General features: G+C 46.0%; 1 protein-coding gene across 1 annotated transcript in view; it reads left to right on the forward strand.

Annotated features, from left to right (window-relative positions):
- GLE1 (GLE1 RNA export mediator) overlaps positions 1–27500 on the forward strand; it is a 47517-nt gene that overhangs the window by 2726 nt on the left and 17291 nt on the right. Inside the window, exons 3-10 of the mRNA XM_053374067.1 lie at positions 3952–4065; positions 7212–7360; positions 10423–10483; positions 12731–12976; positions 17611–17854; positions 21143–21255; positions 25962–26031; positions 27109–27251. Coding sequence (XP_053230042.1) covers positions 3952–4065; positions 7212–7360; positions 10423–10483; positions 12731–12976; positions 17611–17854; positions 21143–21255; positions 25962–26031; positions 27109–27251 — 1140 coding nt within the window. The remainder of the gene's footprint in view (positions 1–3951; positions 4066–7211; positions 7361–10422; positions 10484–12730; positions 12977–17610; positions 17855–21142; positions 21256–25961; positions 26032–27108; positions 27252–27500) is intronic.

Consider the following 27500-nt stretch of genomic DNA (forward strand, 5'->3'; position numbering starts at 1 on the left):
TGTCTCCTATCCTATCCTATCCTATCCTATCCTTGTCTCCTATCCTATCCTCCTATCCTATCCTTGTCTCCTATCCTATCCTATCCTATCCTATCCTTGTCTCCTATCCTATCCTATCCTCCCATCCTATCCTTGTCTCCTATCCTATCCTAGTCTCCTATCCTATCCTATCCTTGTCTCCTATCCTATCCTCCTATCCTATCCTTGTCTCCTATCCTATCCTCCTATCCTATCCTAGTCTCCTAGCCTATCCTCCTATCCTATCCTTGTCTCCTATCCTATCCTATCCTAGTCTCCTATCCTATCCTAGTCTCCTATCCTATCCTATCCTCCTATCCTATCCTTGTCTCCTATCCTATCCTTGTCTCCTATCCTATCCTATCCTATCCTATCCTAGTCTCCTATCCTATCCTCCTATCCTATCCTATCCTATCCTCCCATCCTATCCTTGTGTCCTATCCTATCCTATCATTGCCTCCTATCCTGGTTTCCTATCCTAGCCTATCCTTCTATCCTATGGTATCCTATCCTATTGTATCCTTGTATCCTATCCTATCCTCCTATCCTATCCTATCCTCCTATCCTATCCTATCCTTGTATCCTATCCTATCCGAGTCTCCTATCCTATCCTCCTATCCTATCCTAGTCTCCTATCCTATCCTCCTATCCTATCCTAGTCTCCTATCCCAGCCTATCCTGTCCTATCCTATCCTTGTCTCCTATCCTATCCTAGTCTCCTATCCTATCCTCCTATCCTATCCTAGTCTCCTATCCTATCCTCCTATCCTATCCTAGTCTCCTATCCTATCCTATCCTTGTCTCCTATCCTATCCTCCTATCCTATCCTATCCTATCCTATCCTATCCTTCTATCCTATTGTATCCTATCCTCCTATCCTATCCTATCCTATCCTCCTTTCCTTTCCTGCTATCCTATCCTCCTATCCTATCCTTGTCTCCTATCCTATCCTTCTGTCCTATTGTATCCTATCCTCCTATTCTATCTTTCTGTCCTATCTTTCTATCCTATCCTATCCTATCCTATCCTATCCCTGTCTCCTATCCTATCTTTGTCTCCTATCCTCCTATCCTATCCTTTTCTCCTATCCTATCCTATCCTATCCTATCCTCCTACCCTATCCCTGTCTCCTATCCTATCCTCCTATCCTATCCCTGTTTCCTATCCTATCCTATCCTATCCTATCCTTTCCTCCTATCCTATCCTATCCTATCCTATCCTTTCCTCCTATCCTTTCCTCCTATCCTATCCTTTCCTCCTATCCTATCCTCCTATCCTATCCTTTTCTCCTATCCTATCCTTGTTTCCTATCCTTTTCTCCTATCCTATCCTTGTTTCCTATCCTATCCTATCCTATCCTATCCTATCCTATCCTTGTCTCCTATCCTTGTCTCCTATCCTATCTTTGTCTCCTATCCTCCTATCCTATCCTTATCTCTTATCCTATCCTATCCTCCTATCCTATCCTTTCCTTTCCTATCCTATCCTCCTCTCCTTTCCTCCTATCCTATCCTTGTCTCCTATCCTATCCTCCTATCCTATCCTTCTTTCCTTTCCTATCCTATCCTATCCTATCCTATCTTTGTCTCCTTGTTTCCTATCCTATCCTATCCTCTCCTCTATCCTATCCTTGTCTCCTATCCTATCCTTCTGTCCTATTGTATTCTATCCTCCTATTCTATCTTTCTGTCCTATCTTTCTATCCAATACAATCTTATCCTATCCTATCCTCCTATCCTATCCCTGTCTCCTATCCTATCCTTGTCTCCTATCCTCCTATCCTATCCTTATCTCTTATCCTATCCTATCCTCCTATCCTATCCTATCCTTCTATCCTATTGTCTCCTATCCTATCCTATCCTATCTTTGTCTCCTTGTTTCCTATCCTATCCTATCCTCTATCCTATCCTTGTCTCCTATCCTATCCTATCCTCCTATCCTATCCTATCTTATCCTATCCTTTCCTCCTATCCTATCCTCCTATCCTGTCCTATCCTATCCTTTCCGCCTATCCTATCCTTGTCTCCTATCCTATCCTTTTCTCCTATCCTATCCTTGTTTCCTATCCTTTCCTATCCTATCCTATCCTCCTATCCTATCCTTGTCTCCTATCCTATCCTCCTATCCTACCCTTCTGTCCAATCGTATCCTATCCTCCTATCCTATCCTTTCTTTTCCTATCCTATCCTATCCTATCCTATCTTTGTCTCCTTGTTTGCTATCCTATCCTATCCTATCCTGTCTCCTATCCTATCCTCCTATCCTATCCTTGTCTCCTATCCTCCTATCCTATCCTTCTTTCCTTTCCTATCCTATCCTATCCTATCCTATCCTATCTTTGTCTCCTTGTTTCCTATCCTATCCTATCCTCTCCTCTATCCTATCCTTGTCTCCTATCCTATCCTTCTGTCCTATTGTATTCTATCCTCCTATTCTATCTTTCTGACCTATCTTTCTATCCAATACAATCCTATCCTATCCTTGTCTCCTATCCTCCTATCCTATCCTTATCTCTTATCCTATCCTATCCTCCTATCCTATCCTATCCTATCCTATCCTCCTATCCTATCCTATCCTATCCTTCTTTCCTTTCCTATCCTATCCTATCCTCCTATCCTTGTCTCCTATCCTATCCTCCTATCCTACCCTTCTGTCCAATCGTATCCTATCCTCCTATCCTATCCTTATTTCTTATCCTATCCTATCCCATCCTATCCTCCTATCCTATCCTTGTCTCCTATCCCCCTATCCTATACTTGTCTCCTATCCTATCCTATCCTATCCTATCCTTCTTCCCTTTCCTATCCTATCCTATCCTATCCTATCTTTGTCTCCTTGTTTGCTATCCTATCCTATCCTACCCTCCTATCCTATCCTATCCTTGTCTCCTATCCTATCCTTCTGCCCTATTGTATCCTATCCTCCTATTCTATCCTTCTGTCCTATCTTTCTATCCAATACAATCCTATCCTATCCTATCCTCCTATCCTATCTTGGTCTCCTATCCTCCTATCCTATCCTTGTTTCCTATGCTATGCTATCCTATCCTATCCTCCTATCCTATCCTATCCTCCTATCCTATCCTATCCTTCTATTGTATCCTATCATTCTATCCTATTCTATCCTCCTCTCCTTTCCTCCTATCCTATCCTTGTTTGCTATCCTATCCTATCATCCTATCCTACCCTTCTATCCTATTGTATCCTATCCTATCCTATCCTCCTCTCCTATCCTTGTTTCCTATCCTATCCTATCCTATCCTGCTATCCTATCCTTCTATCCTATCCTATCCTATCCATCTTTGTCTCCTTGTTTCCTATCCAACCCATCCTGCTATCCTATCCCTGTCTCCTATCCTATCTTTGTCTCCTATCCTCTCCTTGTTTCCTATCCTATCCTATCCTATCCTACCCTCCTATCCTATCCTTGTTTCCTATCCTATCCTTTTCTCCTATCCTATCCTTGTTTCCTATCCTATCCTATCCTACCCTCCTATCCTATCCTTGTTTCCTATCCTATCCTTTTCTCCTATCCTATCCTTGTTTCCTATCCTATCCTATCCTACCCTCCTATCCTATCCTTGTTTCCTATCCTATCCTATCCTATCCTATCCTCCTATCCTATCCTATCCTTGTCTCCTATCCTATCCTCCTATCCTATCCTAGTCTCCTAGCCTATCCTCCTATCCTATCCTTGTCTCCTATCCTATCCTATCCTAGTCTCCTATCCTATCCTAGTCTCCTATCCTATCCTATCCTCCTATCCTATCTTTGTCTCCTATCCTCCTATCCTATCCTTGTCTCCTATCCTATCCTTGTCTCCTATCCTACCCTTCTGTCAATCAAATCGCTGCCCCGTATCCTGAGCCTCAATACTCGATCCCGGATCCACCACCCTCCTCTCACCCGATCCCTCTCTCTCTTGATCCCTCAGCGCCCCGAGAAGCGGAGGGATCCACCCAGCGACCCGGAAGCCCCCGCCCCCAAAGGCCCCGGGATCGAGGGGATCCTGCGCCTCTACGACCGGATCCGGGCGGCGGAGGGCGAGGTGAGTGGATCTCCCGGGATCTGGGGATCTTCTGGAGGAGGAAGGGTGGGAGGAGGTGGGGAGGGGGAGGTTGGGGTCCCTTAAAAGATCACCAGATCACCAAAGATCACCAGATCTTCCGGGCGGGGAACGGTTGAAGGATCTGGGGATCCTCCAAAGATCTCCAGATCTTCCTGTGGAGGAAGGAGGTGGAGATCCTGCAGAGATCTGGAGATCTTCCGGGTGAGGAAGGGTGGGAGGAGGTGGAGATCCTGCAAAGATCTGGAGATCTTCCGGGTGAGGAACGATTGAAGGATCTGGAGATGTTGAGCTTGGAAAGTTGAGGTTCCTCAAAAGATCTCCAGATGTTCCTGGGGAGGAAGGAGGTGGAGATCCTGCAAAGATCTGGAGATCTTCTGGGTGAGGAACGGTGGAAGGATCTGGAGATGTTGAGCTTGGAAAGTTGAGGTTCCTCAAAAGATCTCCAGATGTTCCTGCTGAGGAACGGTTGAAGGATCTGGAGTGGTTGAGCTTGGTTGTCCCTCAAAAGATCTCCAGATGTTCCTGGTGAGGAGCGGTGGAAGGACCTAGAGATGTTGATGGTCCTCAAAAAGATCTCCAGATGTTCCTGCTGAGGAACGGTTGAAGGATCTGGAGATGTTGAGCTTGGAAGGTTGAGGTTCCTCAAAAGATCTCCAGATGTTCCTGCTGAGGAACGGTTGAAGGATCTGGAGTGGTTGAGCTTGGTTGTCCCTCCAAAGATCTCCAGATGTTCCTGGTGAGGAACGGTGGAAGGACCTAGAGATGTTGATGGTCCTCAAAAGATCTCCAGATGTTCCTGCTGAGGAACGGTGGAAGGACCTAGAGATGTTGATGGTCCTCCAAAGATCTCCAGATGTTCCTGGTGAGGAACGGTGGAAGGACCTAGAGATGTTGATGGTCCTCAAAAGATCTCCAGATGTTCCTGGTGAGGAACGGTGGAAGGACCTAGAGATGTTGATGGTCCTCCAAAGATCTCCAGATGTTCCTGCTGAGGAACGGTGGAAGGACCTAGAGATGTTGATGGTCCTCAAAAGATCTCCAGATGTTCCTGCTGAGGAACAGTTGAAGCACCTGGAAGGGCCAGGGAGATCTGGAGATGTTTGGAGGATCCCTCAACATCTCCAGATCTTCCTCTTGAAGATCTCTTGGAGGATCTGGAGATCTTTGGAGGACCATCCCTCAACATCTCCAGATGTTCCTGGTGAGGAACGCTTGAAGGACCTCGAGAGCTTGAGCTTGGAAAGTTGAGGTTCCTCAAAAGATCTCCAGATGTACCTGGTGAGGAGGACCTGGAGATCCTCCAAAGATCAGGAGGAGGATCTGGAGATGCTTGGAGGGTGGTCCTCCCAAGATCTCCAGATCCTTCAAGAGGATCCTCAAGAGGAAGATCTAGAGATGTTTGGGGATCCTCCCGAGATCTCCAGGTCTTTCTGGTGAGGTTCCACAACATGGCTTCCCCTCGGCCCTCATTGGAGGATCCCTCAACATCTCCAGATCTTCCTTTGGAGGACCTCTAGGAGGATCTGGAGATCTTGGGAGGATCCCTAAACGACTCCAGATCTTGAGAATCTCTTGGAGGATCTGGAGATCTTTGGAGGATCTCTAAACATCTCCAGATCTTCCTTTGAAGGACCTCTAGGAGGATCTGGAGATCTTGGGAGGATCCCTAAACAACTCCAGATCTTGAGAATCTCTTGGAGGACCTGGAGATCTTTGAAGGATCTCTAAACATCTCCAGATCTTCCTTTGGAGGATCTCTTGGAGGATCTGGAGATCTTGGGAGGATCCCTCAACAACTCCAGATCTTGAGAATCTCTTGGAGGATCTGGAGATCTTTGGAGGATCTCTAAACATCTCCAGATCTTCCTTTTGAGGACCTCTAGGAGGATCTGTAGATCTTGGGAGGATCCCTAAACGGCTCCAGATCTTGAGGATCTCTTGGAGGATCTGGAGATCTTTGGAGGATCTCTAAACATCTCCAGATCTTCCTTTTGAGGATCTCTTGGAGGATCTGGAGATCTTGGGAGGATCCCTCAACATCTCCAGACCTTCCTTTTGAGGACCTCTAGGAGGATCTGGAGATCTTGGGAGGATCCCTAAACAACTCCAGATCCTGAGAATCTCTTGGAGGATCTGGAGATCTTTGAAGGATCTCTAAACATCTCCAGATCTTCCTTTTGAGGATCTCTTGGATGATCTGGAGATCTTGGGAGGATCCCTCAACATCTCCAGACCTTCCTTTTGAGGACCTCTAGGAGGATCTGGAGATCTTGGGGGATCCCTAAACAACTCCAGATCCTGAGAATCTCTTGGAGGATCTGGAGATCTTTGAAGGATCTCTAAACATCTCCAGATCTTCCTCTTGAGGATCTCTTGGAGGATCTGGAGATCTTGGGAGGATCCCTCAACATCTCCAGACCTTCCTTTTGAGGATCTCTTGGAGGATCTGGAGATCCCAGATCCTCCACCCGGTTCCCCAACATGTCTTCCCCTCGGTCCTCCTCCAGGAGGAGCGAAGCACCGCCAGGAGACCTTGAGGATCTCTTTCAGGATCTGGAGATCTTGGGAGGATCCCTCGACACCTCCAGGTCTGGAGGATCTCTCGGAGGATCTGGAGATCTTGGGAGGATCCTCCAAACATCTCCAGATCTGGAGGATCTCTTGAAGGATCTGAGGATCCCAGATCCTCCAGGTCTTCTCCGCTGGGTTCCCCAACATGTCTTCCCCTCGGTCCTCCTCTAGGAGGAGCGGGATCTCTTGGAGGATCCCTCGACGTCTCCAGATCTTCCTCTTGAGGAAGCCTTGAAGGATCTGGAGGTCTTTGGAGGATCCCTCAAGATCTCCAGATCTTGAGGATCTCTGGGAGGATCCCGGGAGGATCCTCCAGACCTCTCCATGTCCTCCTCTTGAGGATCCCTTGAAGGATCTGGAGGTCTTTGGAGGATCCCTCAAGATCTCCAGATCTTGAGGATCTCTGGGAGGATCCCGGGAGGATCCTCCCAACCTCTCCATGTCTTCCTCTTGAGGATCCCTTGGGGGATCTGGAGATCCCGGGTCGTCCAGGTCTTCTCCACCGCTGGCCCCGGGTCCGACAACAGGTCTTCCCCTCGGTCCTCCTCCCCCAGGAGGATCTGCGGCGCCGCCAGGAGATCCAGGATCTGGCCAGCCGGGCGGCCTATGGACAATCCTGGGAGCTTCTCAAGCGCTTTGACGAGATGAGAGAGTTGAAGTCCCACCAGGAGTGGCAGGATCTCCGGCAGGAAGTGGAGAGGAGGTGAGACAGGAAGTGGGGGGGGGGTTCCCCGGGGAGGAAAGGAAGAAGGAAAGAAGGAAGTGGAAAGAAGGGAGGGAAGGAGGCAGGAGGGAAGGAGGGAAGGGAGGGGAAGGGAGGGAGGGAGGAAAGAAGGAAGGAAAGGAAAGAAGGAATGGAAAGAAGGAAGTGAAAAGAAGGAAGGAAAGGAAGGAAAGGGAAGAAGGAAGGGAAGGGGAAGGAAGGGATGAAGGAAGGGAAGTGAAAAGAAGTGAGGGAGGGAAGGGAGGAAGGAAGGAAGGAAAGGGAGGGAGAGAGAGAGGAAATGCAAGAAGGAAGGGAAGGGGAAGGAAGGAAGGAAGGAAGTGAAAAGAAGTGAGGGAGGAAAGGAAAGGGAGGGAGGGAGGAAATGCAAGAAGGAAGGGAGGAAAAGGAAAGGGAAAAGAAGGAAGTGAAAGGAAGGAAATGAAAACAAGGAAGGAAAGGGAAAGGAAGGAAGGAAGGAAGGAAGGAAGTGAAAAGAAGGAAGGGGAGGGAGGAAGGAAAGAAAGAAAGGAAGGAAGGGAAGGGAAGAAGGAAACGAAGGGGAAGTAAGGGATGATGGAAGGAAGGAGGGAAGGGAAAGGAAAGGAAGGGAAGAAGGAAGGAAGGAATGGAAAGAAGGAAGTGGAAAGAAGGAAGGAAAGGAAGGAGGGAAGGAAGGAAATGCAAGAAGGAAAGGAAAGGGAAGAAGGAAGGGAGGAAATGCAAGAAGGAAGGGGAAGGAAGGGATGAAGGAAGGAAGGAAATGCAAGAAGGAAGGAAGGAAGGAAAAGGAATGGGAAAAGAAGGAAGGGGAGGGAGGAAAGGAAGGAAGGAAGGAAATGCAAGGCAGAAGGAAGGAAGGAAATGAAAAGAAGGAAGGAAAGGGAAAGGAAGGAAGAAATGATGGAAGTGAAAAGAAGGAAGGGGAGGGAGGAAGGAGGGAGGGAGGGAAAGGAAAGGAAGGACAATCCTGGGAGCTTCTCAAGCGCTTTGACGAGATGAGAGAGTTGAAGTCCCACCAGGAGTGGCAGGATCTCCGGCAGGAAGTGGAGAAGAGGTGAGACAGGAAGTGGATGGGTTTTTTTCCCCTGGCGGGGAGGGAGGAAAGGAAGAAGGAAGGAAGTAAGTGAAAAGAAGGGAGGAAGGAAGGAAAGGAAGGAAGGAAGGAAGGAAGGAAAGGGAAGAAGGAAATGAAGGAAGGAAGGGATGAAGGAAGGAAGGAGGGAAGGAGGAAGGAAGGGAAAGGAAAGGAAGGAAAGGGAAGAAGGAAATGAAGGGGAAGGAAGGGATGAAGGAAGGAAGGAAGTGAAAAGAAGTGAGGGAGGGAAGGAAGGAAAGGGAGGGAGGGAGGAAATGCAAGAAGGAAGGGAGGAAAAGGAAAGGAAAAAGAAGGAAGGGGAGGGAGGAAAGGAAGGAAGGAAATGAAAAGAAGGAAGGAAAGGGAAAAGAAGGAAGGAAGTGAAAAGAAGGAAGGAAAGGGAAAGGAAGGAAGGAAGGAAGTGAAAAGGAAGGAAAGGAAGGAAATGCAAGAAGGGAAGGAAAAAAGAAAAGGGAAGAAGGAAGGGAGGAATGGAAGGAAGGAAGGGAAAGGAAAGGAAGGGAAGAAGGAAGGAAGGAATGGAAAGAAGGAAGGAAAGGGAGGAAGGAAGGAAGGAAATGCAAGAAGGAAAGGAAAGGGAAGAAGGAAGGGAAGGGGAAGGAAGGGATGAAGGAAGGAAGGAAGTGAAAAGAAGTGAGGGAGGGGAGGAAGGAAGGAAAGGGAGGAAGGGAGGGAGGAAGGAAGGAAGGAAATGAAAAGAAGGAAGGAAAGGGAAGAAGGAAATGAAGGGGAAGGAAGGGATGAAGGAAGGAAGGAGGGAAGGAGGAAGGAAGGGAAAGGAAAGGAAGGAAAGGGAAGAAGGAAGGGAGGAATGGAAGGAAGGAAGGGAAAGGAAAGGAAGGGAAGAAGGAAGGAAGGAATTTAAAGAAGGAAGTGAAAAGAAGGAAGGAAAGGAAGGAAGGAAATGCAAGAAGGAAAGGAAAGGAAGGAAAGGGAAAAAGGGAAGGAAGGGGAAGGAAGGGATGAAGGAAGGAAGGAGGGAAGGAGGAAGGAAGGGAAAGGAAAGGAAGGAAAGAGAAGAAGGGAGGGAGGAAGGAAGGAAATGAAAGGGAAGAAGGAAATGAAGGGGAAGGAAGGGATGAAGGAAGGAAGGAGGGAAGGAGGAAGGAAGGGAAAGGAAAGGAAGGAAAGGGAAGAAGGAAGGGAGGAATGGAAGGAAGGAAGGAAGGAAAAGGAAAGGAAGGGAAGAAGGAAGGAAGGAAGGAATGGAAAGAAGGAAGTGAAAAGAAGGAAGGAAAGGAAGGAAATGCAAGAAGGAAGGAAGGAAAAGGAATGGGAAAAGAAGGAAGGGGAGGGAGGAAAGGAAGGAAGGAAGGAAATGCAAGGCAGAAGGAAGGAAGGAAGGAATTGAAAAGAAGGAAGGGGAGGGAGGAAGGAAGGAGGGAGGGAAAGGAAAGGAAGGACAATCTTGGGAGCTTCTCAAGCGCTTTGACGAGATGAGAGAGTTGAAGTCCCACCAGGAGTGGCAGGATCTCCGGCAGGAAGTGGAGAGGAGGTGAGACAGGAAGTGGGTGGGTTTTTTCCCCGGGGAGGAAAGGAAGAAGGAAAGAAGTGAAAAGAAGGGAGGGAAGGGAGGAAAGAAGTGAAAAGAAGGAAGGGACGGAAAGAAGGAAGGGAAGGAAAGAAGGAAGGAAAGGAAGGGAAAGAAGGAAAGAGAAAAAGAAGGAAGGAAGGAAGGAAGGAAATGCAAGAAGGAATGCAAGAAGAAAGGGATGTAGGAAGGAAGGAAGGAAGGAAGGAAGGAAGGAAGGAAACGGAAAGGGAAAAGAAGGAAGGGGAGGGAGGGAGGGAGGAAGGAAAGGAAGGGAAGGATCCCACCACGTGTGGCAGGATCTCCGGCAGGAAGTGGAGAGGAGGTGAGACAGGAAGTACCTGGCTTCCTGGACGGCTTCTTAATAATAATAATAATAATAATAATAATAATAATAATAATAATAATTTGATTTTCCCCGGTATTTTCCAGCTCCAAAGAAGCCCAGGGCCAGCAGGAGAAGCTGAAGGAGGAGCACCAGCGCCGGGCCAAGGTGGGGGGCGGGACAGGAAGTTTGAGGGGCGGGACAGGAAGTTTGAGGGGCGGGACAGGAAGTTCGAGGGGCGGGGCAGGAAGTTCTCGAACCCGGGAGCTGAGGGTTTCCGGGGTTTCTGGGGTGGGTGGGAAAGGCCTGGCCCCGCCTCTCCTTCCCAGACTCCACCTCCTCCCTCCCTCCTTCCTCCCTCCCTCCCTCCCTCCCTCCTTCCTTCCTTCCCTCCCTCCCTCCCTCCTTCCTTCCTTCCCTTCCTCCCTCCCTCCCTCCTTCCTCCCTCCTTCCTTCCTTCCTTCCTTCCTTCCCTTCCTCCCTCCTTCCTTCCTCCCTCCTTCCTTCCTTCCTTCTTTCTCTCCCTCCCTCCCTCCCTCCATCTATCCCTCTATCTCTCTTTCTCCTTCCTTCCTTCCCACCTTCCTTCCCTCCCTCCTTCCATCCCTTCCTTCCTTCCCTCCCTCCCTCTCTCCTTCCTTCCTTCCTTCCTTCCTTCCTTCCTTCCTTCCTTCCTTCCTTCCCTCCCTCCCTCCTTCCTTCCTTTCTCTCCCTCCCTCCCTCCATCTATCCCTCTATCGCTCTTTCTCCTTCCTTCCTTCCTTCCTTCCTTCCTTCCTTCCTTCCTTCCCACCTTCCTTCCCTCCCTCTCTCCTTCCTTCCTTCCTTCCTTCCTTCCTTCCTTCCTTCTCTCCCTCCCTCCCTCTATCTATCCCTCCCTCCCTCCTTCCTTCCTTCCTCCCTCCCTCCCTCCCTCCCTTCCTTCCCTCCTTAGTTTGTCCCTCTTTTTTTGTCCCTCTTCCATCCCTCCTTCCCTCCCCTTCCTCCTTTTCACTTCCTCCTTCCTCCCCATGACTCCGCCTCCCTCACTAACTCCTCCCCCTTCAGCTCCTCAGCCGCAAGCTCCGCGAAGCGGAGCAGCGCCGGCTCCGGCAGGAAGAGGCGGAGCTCCAGTGCTGGGAGGCGGGACAAGGCCGCCTCCGCCGCCTCTACGCTGCCCAGGAAGTGCTCCTGCAGGCCAACCGGGGACTCGGGTTCTTCTTCCTTTTCTTCGTCTTCTTCTTCTTCCTGTTCCTCCTCCTCTTCTTCTATTTCTTCTTTCTCCTTCCTCTTCCTCTTCTTCCTTTCTTCTTCCTCTTCTTCTTCCTCTTCTTCTTCCTCCTCTTCGTCCTCTTCTTCGTCCTCTTCTTCTTCTTCCTGTTCCGCCTCTTCTTCTATTTCTTCTTCCTCTTCCTCTTCTTTTTCCTCCTCCTCTTCATCTTCCTCTTGTTCTTCCTCTCCTTCTTCCACTTCTTCTTTCTCTTATTCCTCTTCCTTCTCTTCTTCTTCTTCCTCTTCTTCCTCCTTTCTCTCATTCTTCCTCTACTTCTTCTTCCTGTTCCTCCCCCTCTTCTTCTATTTCTTCTTTCTCTTCCTCCTTCTTCTTCTTCCTCTTCCTCCTCTTTCTCTTCTTCTTCCTGTTCCTCCTCCTCTTCCATTTCTATTTCCCCTTCTTCCTCTTCCTCCTCTTCTTCCTCTTCCTCTTCTTCCTCCTTCTCTTCTTCTATTTCTACCTCTTCTTCCTCCTCCTTTTCTTCTCTTTTTCTTCTTCCTCTTCTTCTTCCTCTTCTTCTTCCTGTTCCTCCTCTTCTTCTATTTCTTCTTCCTCTTCCTCCTCTTCTTTTCCCTTCCTCCCTTCTTATCCCTTCCTCCCTTCCTTCTTTTCACTTCCTTCCTCCCTCCCTCCCTTTCCTTCTTTTCACTTCCTTCCCTCCCCTTCCTTCTTTTCACTTCCTCCTTCCTTCCTCCCTTCCCTCCTTCCTTCCCTCCTTCCTTCCTCCCTTCCCTCCCTCCCTTTCCATCTTTTCCCTTCCTTCCTTCCTTCCTTCCTTCCTTCCTTCTTTCCCTCCTTCCTTCCTCCCTCCCTCCCCTCCTTCCCTTCCTTCCCTTCTTTTCACTTCCTTCTTCCTTCGCTTCCTCTTCCCTCTTCCTTTCCTTCCTTCCTCCCTTCCCTCCTTCCTTCCTCCCTTCCTCCCTTCCCTCCCTCCCTTCCTTTCCATCTTTTCCCTTCCTTCCTTCCTTCCTTCCTTCCTTCCTTCTTTCCCTCCTTCCTCCCTTCCTTCCTTCCTCCCTCCCCTCCTTCCCTTCCTTTCCTTCTTTTCACTTCCTTCTTCCTTCGCTTCCTCTTCCCTCTTCCTTTCCTTCCTTCCTCCCTCCCTCCTCTCCTCCCCAAGACTCCGCCTCCCTCCTCTAACTCCGCCCCCTCTCCCCCCATAGCTCCTCAGCCGCAAGCTCCGCGAAGCGGAGCAGCGCCGGCTCCGGCAGGAAGAGGCGGAGCTCCAGCGCCGGGAGGCGGGACAAGGCCGCCTCCGCCGCCTCTACGCCGCCCAGGAAGAGCTCCTGCAGGCCAACCGGGGACTCGGGTTCGAGGCCGGCCAGGGAGGCCCCGCCTACGCCCCCTACGCCGAGCGCGGGAACCGGATCTGCGGGGAGGTGTCGGCCCTGGTGCGGACGGCGAGTGAGGTGAGGGCCGTCATGGCAACTGACTTCCTTCCTTCCTGCATTTCCTTCCTTCCTTCTTTTCCCTTCCCTTCCTTCCCCTTTCATTTCCCTTCCTTCTTCCGTTTCCTTCCTTCCCTTCCCTTCCCTTCCTCCCTCCTTTCTTTCTTTCTTTCTTTCTTTCTTTTTTTCCTTCTTGCATTTCCTTTCTTCCTTTCTTCCTTTCTTCCTTCCTTCCTTCCTTCCTTCCTTCTTGCATTTCCTTCCTTCCTTCTTTCCTTCCTTCTTTCCTTCCTTCTTTCCTTCCTTCCTTCCTTCCTTCCTGCATTTCCTTCCTTCCTTCTTTTCCCTTCCCTTCCTTCCCCTTCCTTTCATTTCCCTTCCTTCTTCCATTTCCTTCCTTCCTTCCTTCCCAACCCTTCCCTTCCCTCCCTCCTTCCTTCCTTTCTTTCTTTCTTTCTTTCTTTCTTTCTCTCTCTCGCTCGCTCTCCCCTTCCTTTGTTCTCTCTCTCTCATTCTCTCCTTCCTTCTCTCTCACCCCTTCCTTTTTTCTTTCTTTCTTTCTTTCTTTCTTTTTCCTTCTTGCATTTCCTTCCTTCCTTCCTTCCTTCTTGCATTTCCTTCCTTCCTTCCTTCCTTCTTTCCATCCTTCTTTCCTTCCTTCCTTCTCTTCCTTTTCCCCCTTCATTCCTTCATTATTTTCTTTCCCTTTCCTTCCCTTTCTTGCATTTCCTTCCTTCCTTCCTTCCTTCCTTCCTTCCTTCCTTCCTTCCTTCCTCCCTTCTTCCCTTCCTCCTTTCTCTCTCTCTTTCTTTCTTTCTTTCTTTCTTTCTCTCTCCCCTTCCTTTGTTCTCTCTCTCTCTCTCTCTCTCTCTCTCTCTCATTCTCTCCTTCCTTCTCTCTCCTCCTTCCTTCCTTCTCTCTCTCCTTCCTTCCCTCTATCTCTCTCTCTCTCATCCCTTCTTTCCTTCCTTCTCTCTCTTTCTTTCCTTCTCTCTCTCTCTCTCTGTCTCCTTCCTTCTCTCTCATCCCTTCTTTCCTATGCTCTTTCTTTCTTTCTTTCTTTCTTTCTTTTTCCTTCTTGCATTTCCTTCCTTCCTTCTTTCCTTCCTTCTCTTCCTTTTCCCCCTTCCTTCTTTCACTTCCATCTTTCCTTCCTTTCTTTCCTTCCTTCCTTCCTTCCTTCTTTCTTTCCTCCCTCCCTCCCTTTTCCTTTCCTTCTTTTCCCTTCCCTCCCTTCCCCTTCCTTTCATTTCCCTTCCTTCTTCCATTTCCTTCCTTCCTTCTCTTCCCTTCCTCCTTCCTTCCTTTCTTTCTTTCTTTATTTATTTCTTTCTCTCTCCCCTTCCTTTGTTCTCTCTCACTCTCTCCTTCCTCTCTCTGTTCTCTCTCTCACCCCTTCCTTCTTTCTTTCCTTCTCTCCTTCCTTCCCTCTCTCTCGCTCGCTATCTCTCTCACCCCTTCTTTCCTTCCTTCCTTCCTTCTCTCTCTCTCTTTCTTTCCTTTGCTCGCTCTTTCTTTCTTTTTCCTTCTTGCATTTCCTTCCTTCCTTCTTCCTTCTCTTCCTTTTTTCCCTTCCTTCCTTCATTCTTTTCTTTCCCTTTCCTTCCCTTTCTTGCATTTCCTTCCTTCCTTCCTCCTTTCTTTCTTTCTTTCTCTCTCTCTCACTCTCTCTTTCCTTCTCTCTCTCTCACCCCTTCCTTCTTTCCTTCCTTCCCTCTCTCTGGCTATCTCTCTCACCCCTTCTTTCCTTCTTTCTCTCTCTCTTTCTTTCTTTCCTTCTCTCTCTCTGTCTTCTTCCTTCCTTCCTTCTCTCTCATCCCTTCTTTCCTTTGCTCTTTCTTTCTTTCTTTCTTTCTTTCTTTTTCCTTCTTGCATTTCCTTCCTTCCTTCCTTCCTTCCTTCCTTCCTTCCTTCCTTCTTGCATTTCCTTCCTTCCTTCCTTCTTTCCTTCCTTCTTTCCTTCCTTCCTTCTCTTCCTTTTCCCCCTTCCTTCCTTCATTCTTTTCCTTCCCTTTCTTGCATTTCCTTCCTTCCTTCCTCTTTCTTTCTTTCTTTCTTTTTTTCTTTCTTTCTCTTTCTCTCTCTCTCCCCTTCCTTTGTTCTCTCTCTCTCACTCTCTCCTTCCTTCTCTCTCACTCACCCCTTCCTTCTTTCCTTCCTTCTCTCTCCTCCTTCCTTCCTTCTCTCTCTTTCCTTCCCTCTCTCTCTCTATCTCTCTCACCACTTCTTTCATTCTTTCTCTCTCTTTCTTTCCTTCTCTCTCTCTCTCTCTCTCTCTGTCTCCTTCCTTCCTTCTCTCTCATCCCTTCTTTCCTTTGCTCCTTCTTTCTTTCTTTCTTTCTTTCTTTCTTTCTTTCTTTCTTTTTCCTTCTTGCATTTCCTTCCTTCTTTCCTTCCTTCCTTCTCCTCCTTTTTCCCCTTCCTTCCTTCTTTTCTTTCCCTTTCCTTCCCTTTCTTGCATTTCTTTCTTTCCTTCATCACTTCCTTCCCCTTCCCTTCCATCTTTCCTTCCTTTCTTTCCTTCCGTTCTTTCCTTCTTTTCCCATTCCTTTTCCTTCCTTCTTGCATTTCCTTCCTCCCTCCCTTCCTCCCTTTCCTTCCTTCCTCCCTTCCCTCCCTTCTTTTCACTTCCTTCCTTCCTTCCCTTTCCCTTCCTTCCCCTTCCCTTCCTTCTTCCCTTTCCTTCCTTCCTTCCTTCCTTCCTCCCTCCCTCCCCTTCCTTCCTTCCTTCCTTCCTTTCACTTCCTTCTTTTCCCACTCCTTTTCCTTCCTTCCTTCCTTCCTTCCTTCCTTCCCTCCCTTCTTTTCAGTTCCTTCCTTCCTTCTTCCCTTTCCTTCCTTTCCTTCCTTCCTCCCTCCCTCCCTCCCGTTCCTTCTTTTCATTTCCTTCCTTCCTTCATCCCTTCCTTCCCCTTCCCTTCCTACTTTTCACTTCCTTTTTTCCATTCCTTCCTTCCTTCTTCCCTTCCTTTCCTTTCACTCCCTACTTTCCTTCTTTACTTCCTTCCTTCCATCTTGCATTTCCCTCCTTCCTTCTCTCCTTCCTTCCTTCCTCTCTCCCTCCCCTTCCTTCCTTTCCCTTTCCTTCCTTCCTTTCCATTTCCTTCCTTCCTTCCCCTTTCCTTTCCTTTTCCTCTTTCCCTCCTTTTCACTTCCTTCTCCCTTCCTCCCTTCCCCAGAGAGGATTCCCCGATCCCGCCGACCTCGCCTTCCCCTTTCCTTTCCTTCCTCCCTCCCTCCCTCCCGTTCCTTCTTTTCATTTCCTTCCTTCCTTCCTTCCGCCTTGCATTTGGTTCCTTCCTTTCCTCCCTCCCTCCCTCCCTCCCTTTCCTTCCTCCCTTCCTTCCCCTTCCCTTCCTTCCTTCCTTTCCTTTCCTTTTTGCATTTTCTTCCTTCTTCCCTTCCTTTCCTTTCACTTCCTACTTTCCTTCTTTACTTCCTTCCTTCCATCTTGCATTTTCCTCCTTCCTTCCTTCCTTCCTTCCTTCCTCTCTCCCTCCCTCCCTCCCCTTCCTTCCTTTCCATTTCCTTCCTTCCCCTTTCCTTTCCTTTTCCTCTCTCCCTCCTTTTCACTTCCTTCTCCCTTCCTCCCTTCCCCAGAGAGGATTCCCCGATCCCGCCGACCTCGCCTTCCCCTTTCCTTTCCTTCCTTCCTCCCTCCCTTCCTTTCCTTCCTCCCTTCCTTCCCCTTCCCTTCCTTCCTTCCTTTCCTTTCCTTTTTGCATTTCCTTCCTTCTTCCCTTCCTTTCCTTTCACTTCCTACTTTCCTTCTTTACTTCCTTCCATCTTGCATTTCCCACCTTCCTTCTCTCCTTCCTTCCTTCCTCTCTCCCTCCCTCCTTCCTTCCTTTCCCTTTCCTTCCTTTCCATTTCCTTCCTTCCCCTTTCCTTTCCTTTTCCTCTCTCCCTCCTTTTCACTTCCTTCTCCCTTCCTTCCTTCCCCAGAGAGGATTCCCCGATCCCGCCGACCTCGCCTTCCCCTTTCCTTTCCTTTCCTTTCCTTTTCCTCTCTCCCTCCTTTTCACTTCCTTCATCCCTTCCTTCCCCTTCCCTTCCTACTTTTCACTTCCTTCTTTCCATTCCTTCCTTCCTTCTTCCCTTCCTTTCCTTTCACTTCCTACTTTCCTTCTTTACTTCCTTCCTTCCATCTTGCATTTCCCTCCTTCCTTCTCTCCTTCCTTCCTTCCTTCCTTCCTTCCTCTCTCCCTCCCTCCCTCCCTCCCCTTCCTTCCTTTCCATTTCCTTCCTTCCTTCTTCCCTTCCTTTCCTTTCACTTCCTACTTTCCTTCTTCCTTCCTTCCTTCCTTCCTTCCATCTTGCATTTCCCTCCTTCCTTCTCTCCTTCCTTCCTTCCTTCCTCTCTCCCTCCCTCCCCTTCCTTCCTTTCCATTTCCTTCCTTCCTTCCTTCTTCCCTTCCTTTCCTTTCACTTCCTACTTTCCTTCTTTACTTCCTTCCTTCCATCTTGCATTTCCCTCCTTCCTTCTCTCCTTCCTTCCTTCCTTCCTCTCTCCCTCCCTCCCCTTCTTTCCTTTCCCTTTCCTTCCTTCCTTTCCATTTCCTTCCTTCCTTTCCATTTCCTTCCTTCCTTCCCCTTTCCTTTCCTTTTCCTCTCTCCCTCCTTTTCACTTCCTTCTCCCTTCCTTCCTTCCCCAGAGAGGATTCCCCGATCCCGCCGACCTCGCCTCCGCCGACCGGGCCCTCCTGGAAATGCGCAATCTCCTTTCCGGCTTGCGGGAAGAGATCTCCCTCGCCGCCGAGAGGAGGAAGCAGGAAGAGGAAGCCGAAAAAGCGGCGGCGGCCGAGAAGGCGGAAAACGAGAAAAACGAGAAAATAGCCAGTGGCCAGGATCCGGAAAAAGCTCCGGTCCCGGAAAGTTCTGGAAAGCTCCGGAAAAACGGTGAGTTTCAGTGAAGTATATGGAAATAAATATAAATATATATATTTTATATTTTTTATATATATATATATATATATATATATATATATATATATATATATAATATACACAATATATATAATATATATTATATATAATATGATGTATATAATATTATATGATATTATATATATAAATATTATATATATATATAATTTTATATTTTATATGTAAATATAATCTACATTTAAATTTTATATTTTATATATATGTATTATACATATGTATTTATATTTTCTATATAAATATAATCTATATTTTTTAAATTTTATATTTTATATATGTATTATACATGTGTATTTATATTTTATCTATAAATATAATCTATATTTTTTAAATTTTATATTTTATATATATGTATTTATATTTTATCTATAAATATAATCTATATTTTTTAAATTTTATATATATGTGTTTATATTTTCTAGATAAATATAATCTATATTTTTTAAATTTTCTATTTTATATATGTATTATACATGTGTATTTATATTTTATCTATAAATATAATCTATATTTTTTAAATTTTATATTTTTTATATGTATTATACATATGTATTTATATTTTATCTATAAATATAATCTATATTTTTTGAATTTTATATTTTATATATGTATTATGCATATGTATTTATATTTTATCTATAAATATAATCTATATTTTTTGAATTTTCTATTTTATATATGTATTATATATATATGGATTTATATTATATATATAAATATAAATTATATTTATATTTAAATATAATTATTCACTGAAAATGATCTGCATTTGAAATAAATGATATTCGCTTACATTTATATTTGCATTTATTTGAATATATTTAACTGAAAATGATCTCCATTCGAAAGAAATGATAGTCATTTATATTTCAAATTGAGATCGTTTTCAGTTAAATACGTTAACTATATTAAATATATCAAATTAAATGTATTAAATATATTAAATATGTTAAATTAAATGTTAAATATATTAAATTAACTATATTAGTTATATTAAATTAAATATATTAAATATATTAGTTATACTAAATTAAATATATTAAATATACTAAATTAAATGTATTAAATTAAATATATTAAATATATTAAAATAAATGGAGATAATTTTTAGTTAAATATATCAAAATAAATGCAAATATAAATATAAATGAATATCATTTATTTCAAACGGAGATCCTTCTCAGTTAAATATATGGAAATGTTAAATATGTTAAATATATTAAATTAACTATATTAAATATATTAAATTAAATATATAAGTTATATTACATATATAAAATTAAATATATTAAATATACTAAATTAAATATATTTTTAAAAATGGAGATCCTTTTTAGTTAAATATATCAAAATAAATGCAAATATAAATGAATATCATTTACTTCAAACGGAGATCCTTCTCAGTTAAATATATGGAAATGTTAAATTAAATATGTTCTATATATTTATATATACATATATTTATATATTTATATATGTTTAATATATATTAAATTAAATATATTAAATATATTAAATTAAATATATTGTATATATTAAATTAAATATATTATATATATTAGATATACTAAATTGAATATATTAAATATACTAAAATAAATATATTAAATATGTTTAAATAAATATATTAAATATATTACAATAAATGGAGATCCTTTTTAGTTAAATATATCAAAATAAATGCAAATATAAATATAAATGAATATCATTTGTTTCAAACGGAAATCCTTCTCCGTTAAATATATGGAAATAAATGCAAATATAAATATAAATGAATATCATTTCTTTCAAACGGAAATCCTTCTCCGTTAAATATATGGAAATAAATGCAAATATAAACGTAAATGAATCATTTGTTTCAAACGGAAATCCTTCTCCGTTAAATATATGGAAATAAATGCAAATATAAATATAAATGAATATCATTTACTTCAAACGGAAATCCTTCTCCCTTAAATATATGGAAATAAATGCAAATATAAATATAAATGGATATCATTTCTTTCAAACGGAAATCCTTCTCCGTTAAATATATGGAAATAAATGCAAATATAAATATAAATGGATATCATTTCTTTCAAACGGAAATCCTTCTCCGTTAAATATATGGAAATAAATGCAAATATAAATATAAACGAATATCATTTCTTTCAAACGGAGATCCTTCTCAGTTAAATATATGGAAATGTTAAATATGTTAAATATATTAAATTAACTATATTAAATATATTAAATTAAATATATTACAATAAATGGAGATCATTTTTAGTTAAATATTTCAAAATAAATGCAAATATAAATATAAATGAATATCATTTATTTCAAATGGAGATCCTTCTCAGTTAAATATATGGAAATGTTAAATATGTTAAATATATTAAATATATTAAATATATTAGATATACTAAATTGAATATATTAAATATACTAAATTAAATATATTTAAAAAAATGGAGATCCTTTTTAGTTAAATATATCAAAATAAATGCAAATATAAATATAAATGAATATCATTTATTTCAAACGGAGATCCTTCTCAGTTAAATATATGGAAATGTTAAATTAAATATGTTATATATATTTATATATACATATATTTAATATATGTTTAATATATTTTATATATATATATATATATATATATATATATATGTGTGTGTGTTTAATATAATATATGTTTAATATATTATATATATATACATATATATAATATATGTTTAATATATATTAAATTAAATATATTAAATATATTAAATATATTAGATATACTAAATTGAATATATTAAATATACTAAATTAAATATATTACAATAAATGGAGATCACTTTTAGTTAAATATATCAAAATAAATGCAAATATAAATATAAATGAATATCATTTCTTTCAAACGGAAATCCTTCTCCGTTAAATATATGGAAATAAATGCAAATATAAATATAAATGAATATCATTTCTTTCAAACGGAAATCCTTCTCCGTTAAATATATGGAAATAGATGCAAATATAAATATAAACGAATATCATTTCTTTCAAACGGAGATCCTTCTCCGTTAAATATATGGAAATAAATGCAAATATAAATGAATATCATTTCTTTCAAACGGAAATCCTTCTCCGTTAAATATATGGAAATAAATGCAAATATAAATATAAACGAATATCATTTCTTTCAAACGGAAATCCTTCTCCGTTAAATATATGGAAATAGATGCAAATATAAACGTAAATGACTCGTTTGTTTAGGGCTCCAGCTGAAGTCCGACGAAAAGACCCTCCAGTGGTACCAGCAGCTCCAGGACCAGTTGGACCAGTGTGTGGATTCCTTTGCCGGCCTGGCCAATAGCAAAGACCGCCAGGTAGCCCCTCCCCCAACCGTGGGGGTCATGCCCCGGATCCCCAGGCGATTCCCCCCCCCGGATCCCTGGATGATTCCCCTGATCCGTCGGATCCCCGGACGAGTCCCTGGATCTTAGGGTGATTCCCCCGGATCCTTGGATGATTCCCCTGATCCGTCGGATCCCCGGACGAGTCCCTGGATCTTAGGGTGATTCCCCCGGATCCTTGGATGATTCCCCTGATCCGTCGGATCCCCGGACGAGTCCCTGGATCTTAGGGTGATTCCTCGGATCCCCGGACGATTCCCTGCGAGAGTCCCTGGATCCCTCTACGATTCCCTGGATCCATCTGTGATTCCCCAGATCCTCGGATGGATCCCTGGATGATTCCTTGGATTATTAGATGATTCCCCACACCCCCGTATGAGTCCCTGGATCCCTCTATGATTCCCCAGATCCTCGGATGGTTCCCGGGATCCCTGGATTAGTCCCCGGATCCTTGGATGATTCCCCGGATCCGTCGGATCCCCGGACGAGTCCCTGGATCTTAGGGTGATTCCTCAGATCCCCGGACGATTGCCTGCAAGAGTCCCTGGATCCCTCTATGATCCCCCAGATCCCCATACGAGTCCCTGGATCCTCGGGTGATTTATCGGACCCTCGGACCGTTCTCCGGATCCCTATATGAGCCCCTGGATCCCTCTATGATTCCCCAGATCCTTTTAGGAGTCCCGGGTCCCTGGACGGTTTCCCGGATCCCTGTATGAGTCCCCGGATCCTTTTAGGATCCCCCGGATCCCCGTATGAGTCCCTGGATCCCCATACGAGTCCCTGGATCCCTCTATGATTCCCCAGATCCCCATACGAGTCCCTGGATCCTCAGGTGATTTATCGGACCCTCGGACCGTTCTCCGGATCCCTGTATGAGCCCCTGGATCCATCTGTGATTCCCCAGATCCTCAGATGGATCCCTGGATGATTCCTTGGATTATTAGATGATTCCCCACATCCCCGTATGAGTCCCTGGATCCCTCTATGATTCCCCAGATCCTCGGATGGTTCCCGGGATCTCTGGATGAGTCCCCGGATCCTTGGATGATTCCCCCGATCCGTCGGATCCCCGTACGAGTCCCTGGATCTTAGGGTGATTCCTCGGATCCCCGGACGATTCTCTGCAAGAGTCCCTGGATCCCTCTATGATCCCCCAGATCCCCATACGAGTCCCTGGATCCTCGGGTGATTTATCGGACCCTCGGACCGTGCTCCGGATCCCTGTCAGAGTCCCTGGATCCATCTGTGATTCCCCAGATCCTTAGATGGATCCCTGGATCCCTAGATGATTCCTTGGATTATTAGATGATTCCCCACATCCCCGTATGAGTCCCTGGATCCCTCTATGATTGCCAAGATCCTCGGATGGATCCCTGGATCCTCGTATGAGTCCTCGGATCCCTCTGCGATTCCCCAGATCCCCGTATGAGCCCCTGGATCCCTCTATGATTCCCTGGATCCCTCCATAATTCCCCGAATCCTCAGACGATTCCCCGGATCCCTGGATGAGTCCCTGGATCCTTTTATGAGTCCCTGGATCCATCTGTGATTCCCCAGATCCTCGGATGGATCCCTGGATGATTCCTTGGAGTATTAGATGATTCCCCACATCCCCGTATGAGTCCCTGGATCCCTCTATGATTCCCCAGATCCTCGGATGGTTCCCGGGATCCCTGGATGAGTCCCCGGATCCTTGGATGATTCCCCCGATCCGTTGGATCCCCGGACGAGTCCCTGGATCTTAGGGTGATTCCTCGGATCCCTGGACGATTCCCTGCAAGAGTCCCTGGATCCCTCTATGATCCCCCAGATCCCCATACGAGTCCCTGGGTCCTCGGGTGATTTATCGGACCCTCGGACCGTTCTCCGGATCCCTGTCAGAGTCCCTGGATCCATCTGTGATTCCCCAGATCCTCAGATGGATCCCTGGATCCCTGGGTGATTCCTTGGATTATTAGATGATTCCCCACATCCCCGTATGAGTCCCTGGATCCCTCTATGATTCCCCAGATCCTCGGATGGTTCCCGGGATCCTCGTATGAGTCCTCGGATCCCTCTGCGATTCCCCAGATCCCCGTATGAGCCCCTGGATCCCTCTATGATTCCCTGGATCCCTCCATAATTCCCCGAATCCTCAGACGATTCCCCGGATCCCTGGATGAGTCCCTGGATCCTTTTATGAGTCCCTGGATCCATCTGTGATTCCCCAGATCCTCGGATGGATCCCTGGATGATTCCTTGGAGTATTAGATGATTCCCCACATCCCCGTATGAGTCCCTGGATCCCTCTATGATTCCCCAGATCCTCGGATGGTTCCCGGGATCCCTGGATGAGTCCCCGGATCCTTGGATGATTCCCGGGATTCCTGTATGAGTACCTGGATCCCTCTATGATTCCCTAGATCCTCAGATGGATCCCTGGATCCTCGTATGAGTCCTCGGATCCCTCTGCGATTCCCCAGATCCCCGTATGAGCTCCTGGATCCCTCTATGGTTCCCTAGATCCTCAGATGGATCCCTGGATCCTCGTATGAGTCCTCGGATCCCTCTGCAATTCCCCAGATCCCCATATGAGCCCCTGGATCCCTCTGTGGTTCCCTAGATCCTCAGATGGATCCCTGGATCCTCGTATGTCCTCGGATCCCTCTGCGATTCCCCAGATCCCCGTATGAGCCCCTGGATCCCTCTGATTCCCTGGATCATCAGATGGTTCCCGGGATCCCTGGATGAGTCCCCGGATCCTCGGATGATTCCTGGGATTCCTGTATGAGTCCCTGGATCCCTCTATGATTCCCCAGATTCTCAGACAGTTCCCTGGATCCCTGGATAAGTCCCCAGATCCCTGTACGAATCCCTGGATCCCTCTATGATTCCCCAGATCCTTTTAGGAGTCCCGGGTCCCTGGACGGTTTCCCGGATCCCTGTATGAGTCCCCAGATCCTTTTAGGAGTCCCCAGATCCTCGGATGGTTCCCCGGATCCCCGTATAAGTCCCTGGATCCCCATACGAGTCCCTGGATCCCTCTGTGATTCCAGGGATCCTTGGATGATTCCCCGGGTCCTTTTAGGTGTCCCTGGATCCCCATACAAGTCCCCGGATCATTGGACGGTTTCCCGGATCCCTGTAGGAGTCTGTGGATCCCTCTACGATTCCCCGGATCCTTGGGTGGTTCCCTGGATCCCTGGACGGGTCCCCGGATCCTCAGATGATTCTGCAGATCCCCGGACGAGTCCCTGGATCTTAGGATGATTCCCTGGATCCCTGGATAAGTCCTTGAATCCCTCTATGATTCCCTGGATCCTTGGACGGTTCCCCAGATCCCCGTATGAGTCCCTGGATCCCTCTATGATTCCCCGGATGCTCAGACAAGTCCCCGGATCCTCAATCCATTCCTTAGATCCTTTTATGAGTCCCTGGATCCCTCTATGATTCCCCGGATCCTCGGACGATTCCCCGGATCCTTTTAGGAGTCCCTGGATCCCCAGGCGATTCCCCCTGGATCCCTGGACGGTTTGCTGGATCACTGTAGTGAGTCCCTGGATCCTTTTATGAGTCCCTGGGTCCCTCTATGATTTCCCGGATACTTGGATGATTCCCCGGATCCTTTTAGGAGTCCCTGGATCCCCATACGAGTCCCTAGATCATTGGACGTTTTCCCAGATTCCTGCATGAATCCATCTGTGATTCCCCGGATCCTCGGACAATTCCCCGGATCCCTGGACGAGTTCCCAGATCCTTCTGCGATCCCCCAGATCCCTGTACAAATCCCTGGATCCTCAGACCATTCCCCCAGATCCTTGGACGATTCCCTGGATCCCCGTACGAGTCCCTGGATCCTGGGAAGATGCCCCGGATCCCCGTACAAGTCCCTGGATCTTAGGATGATTCCCCGGATCCCTCTATGATTCCCCAGATCCCTGAATCCACGGACAATTCCCAGATCCCTGGACGAGTCCCTGGGTCCCTTTATGATTCCCCGGATCCCCGTACGAGTCCCGGGATCCTTGGACGATTCCCCAGATCCTCAGACCATTCCCTGATTCCGCAGACCACTCCCCAGATCCTCGGACAATTCCCCGGCTCTCCATACGAGTCCCTGGATCCTCAGACCATTCACCAGATCCCCATACGAGTCCCCAGATCCTCGGACCACTCACCAGATCCCCGTATGAGTCCCCGTATGAGTCCCTGGATCCCTCTACGATTCCCCAGATCCCTCTATAATTCCCCGGATCCTCGGACAATTCCCCAGCTCTCCATACGAGTCCCTGGATCCTCAGACCATTCACCAGATCCCTGTACGATTCCCCAGATCCTCGGACCACTCACCAGATCACTGTACGAGTCCCCAGATCCCCGTACAAGTCCCCAGATCCTCAGACAATTCCCAGATCTCCCTACAAGTCCTCGGATCCTCGGACGATTCCCTGGATCCCCGTACGAGTCCCCGGATGAGTCCCTGGATCCCTCTACGATTCCCTGGATCCCTCCATAATTCCCCGAATCCTCGGATGATTCCCCGGATCCCCGGATGAGTCCCTGAATCCCTCTACAATTCCTCGGATCCCTCTAATTCTCCGGATCCCCGGACGAGTCCCCCAACTCGAATCCCGGGAACGGGAGGGAGGGAGATCCCAAAACACCGGTGATCCTTTTCCTCTCCCCCCCTTTTTCAGGAAAAGAAGATCAAGATGGATCTCCAGAAAGCCGTCACCACTCCTGTCAGTCAAATCTCAACCAGAGCAGGTCAGCTGTTTCCTTTCCGACTTCCGACTTCCTTTTCCTCCACTTCTTCCTTCCTTTTCCTCCACTTCTTCCTTCCTTTTCCTCCACTTCCTCCTTCCTTTTCCTCCACTTCTTCCTTTTCCGACTTCCCAATTTTTCCTCCACTTCCTCCTTCATTTTCCTCCACTTCCTCCTTCCTTTTCCTCCTTCCTTTTCCTCCACTTCCTCCTTCCTTTTCCTCCACTTCCTCCATTCCCACCGCTTCCTCCCTTTCCTTCACTTCCTCCTTTTCCTCCACTTCCTCTCTCCTTCCTTTCCCTCCATTTCCTCCTTCTTTTCCCTCCACATCTTTTTCTTCCACTTTCTCCTTTTCCTCCTTCCTTTTCCAACTTCCCAGTGTTTCCTCCACTTCCTTTTCCTTCTTCCCAATTTCCCTTCCGCTTCCGCTTCCCTTTTCCTTCTTCCCAATTTTTCCTCCATTTCCTCCCTCAATCCCTTTTTCCAACTTCCACTTCCTTTTCCAAAATCTTCCAAATCTTCCACTTCCACTTCCTGTTTCCCAACTTCCCGCTTCCTCTTCCTCCAGGATCCCAGCTGAAGGAGATCTTTGACAAGATCCACGCCTTACTCTCCGGGAAACCCGTCCGACCCTCCGCTTCCTCCTCCCTTTACCTTCTTCCTAATTTCCCCTCCACTTCCTCTTTCCACTTCCTGTTTCCCAACTTCCTGCTTCCTCTTCCTCCAGGATCCCAGCTGAAGGACATCTTTGACAAGATCCACGCCTTACTCTCCGGGAAACCCGTCCGACCCTCCACTTCCTCCTCCCTTTACCTTCTTAATTTCCCCTCCACTTCCTGCTTCCTTTCCCTCCGCTTCCTCCTCTCTTCACCTTCTTCCTAATTTCCCCTCCACTTCCTCTTTCCATTTCCTGTTTCCCAACTTCCTCTTCCTCTAATTCCTTTCCTTCCTCCAGGATCCCAGCTGAAGCAAATATTCCTGTTTCCCAATTTCCCCTCCACTTCCTCCTCCTTTTTCCAACTTCCCAAATCTTCCACTTCCACTTCCTGTTTCCCAACTTCCTGCTTCCTCTTCCTCCAGGATCCCAGCTGAAGGAGATCTTTGACAAGATCCACGCCTTACTCTCCGGGAAACCCGTCCGATCCGGCGGACAAAGCGTTTCCGTCGCTCTCCACCCGGAAGCCCTCAACTTTTCCTACTACAAACTGGCGGAAAAATTCGTGGTAAGAGTTTTTTGGGGAAATTTCCCCAAATATTCCTATTTTCCCCGAATTTATTTCCCCCTCCGGAAAGTCCAAATTTGCAGAATTTGGTTGATGAGACGGAATTAAATGAAATTAATTGAAATGAAATGATGAAATGAAATTAAAAATGAAATGAAGTTAAAAATTAAAGTAAATTAAGATAAATTGAATTAAATGAAATGAAATTAAAAATGAAATTAAAAAATGAAATTAAATTAAAAATGAAAT

The sequence above is a fragment of the Podarcis raffonei genome, chromosome Z, assembly GCF_027172205.1.
Source record: "Podarcis raffonei isolate rPodRaf1 chromosome Z, rPodRaf1.pri, whole genome shotgun sequence".
Taxonomy (NCBI): Eukaryota; Metazoa; Chordata; class Lepidosauria; order Squamata; family Lacertidae; genus Podarcis; species Podarcis raffonei.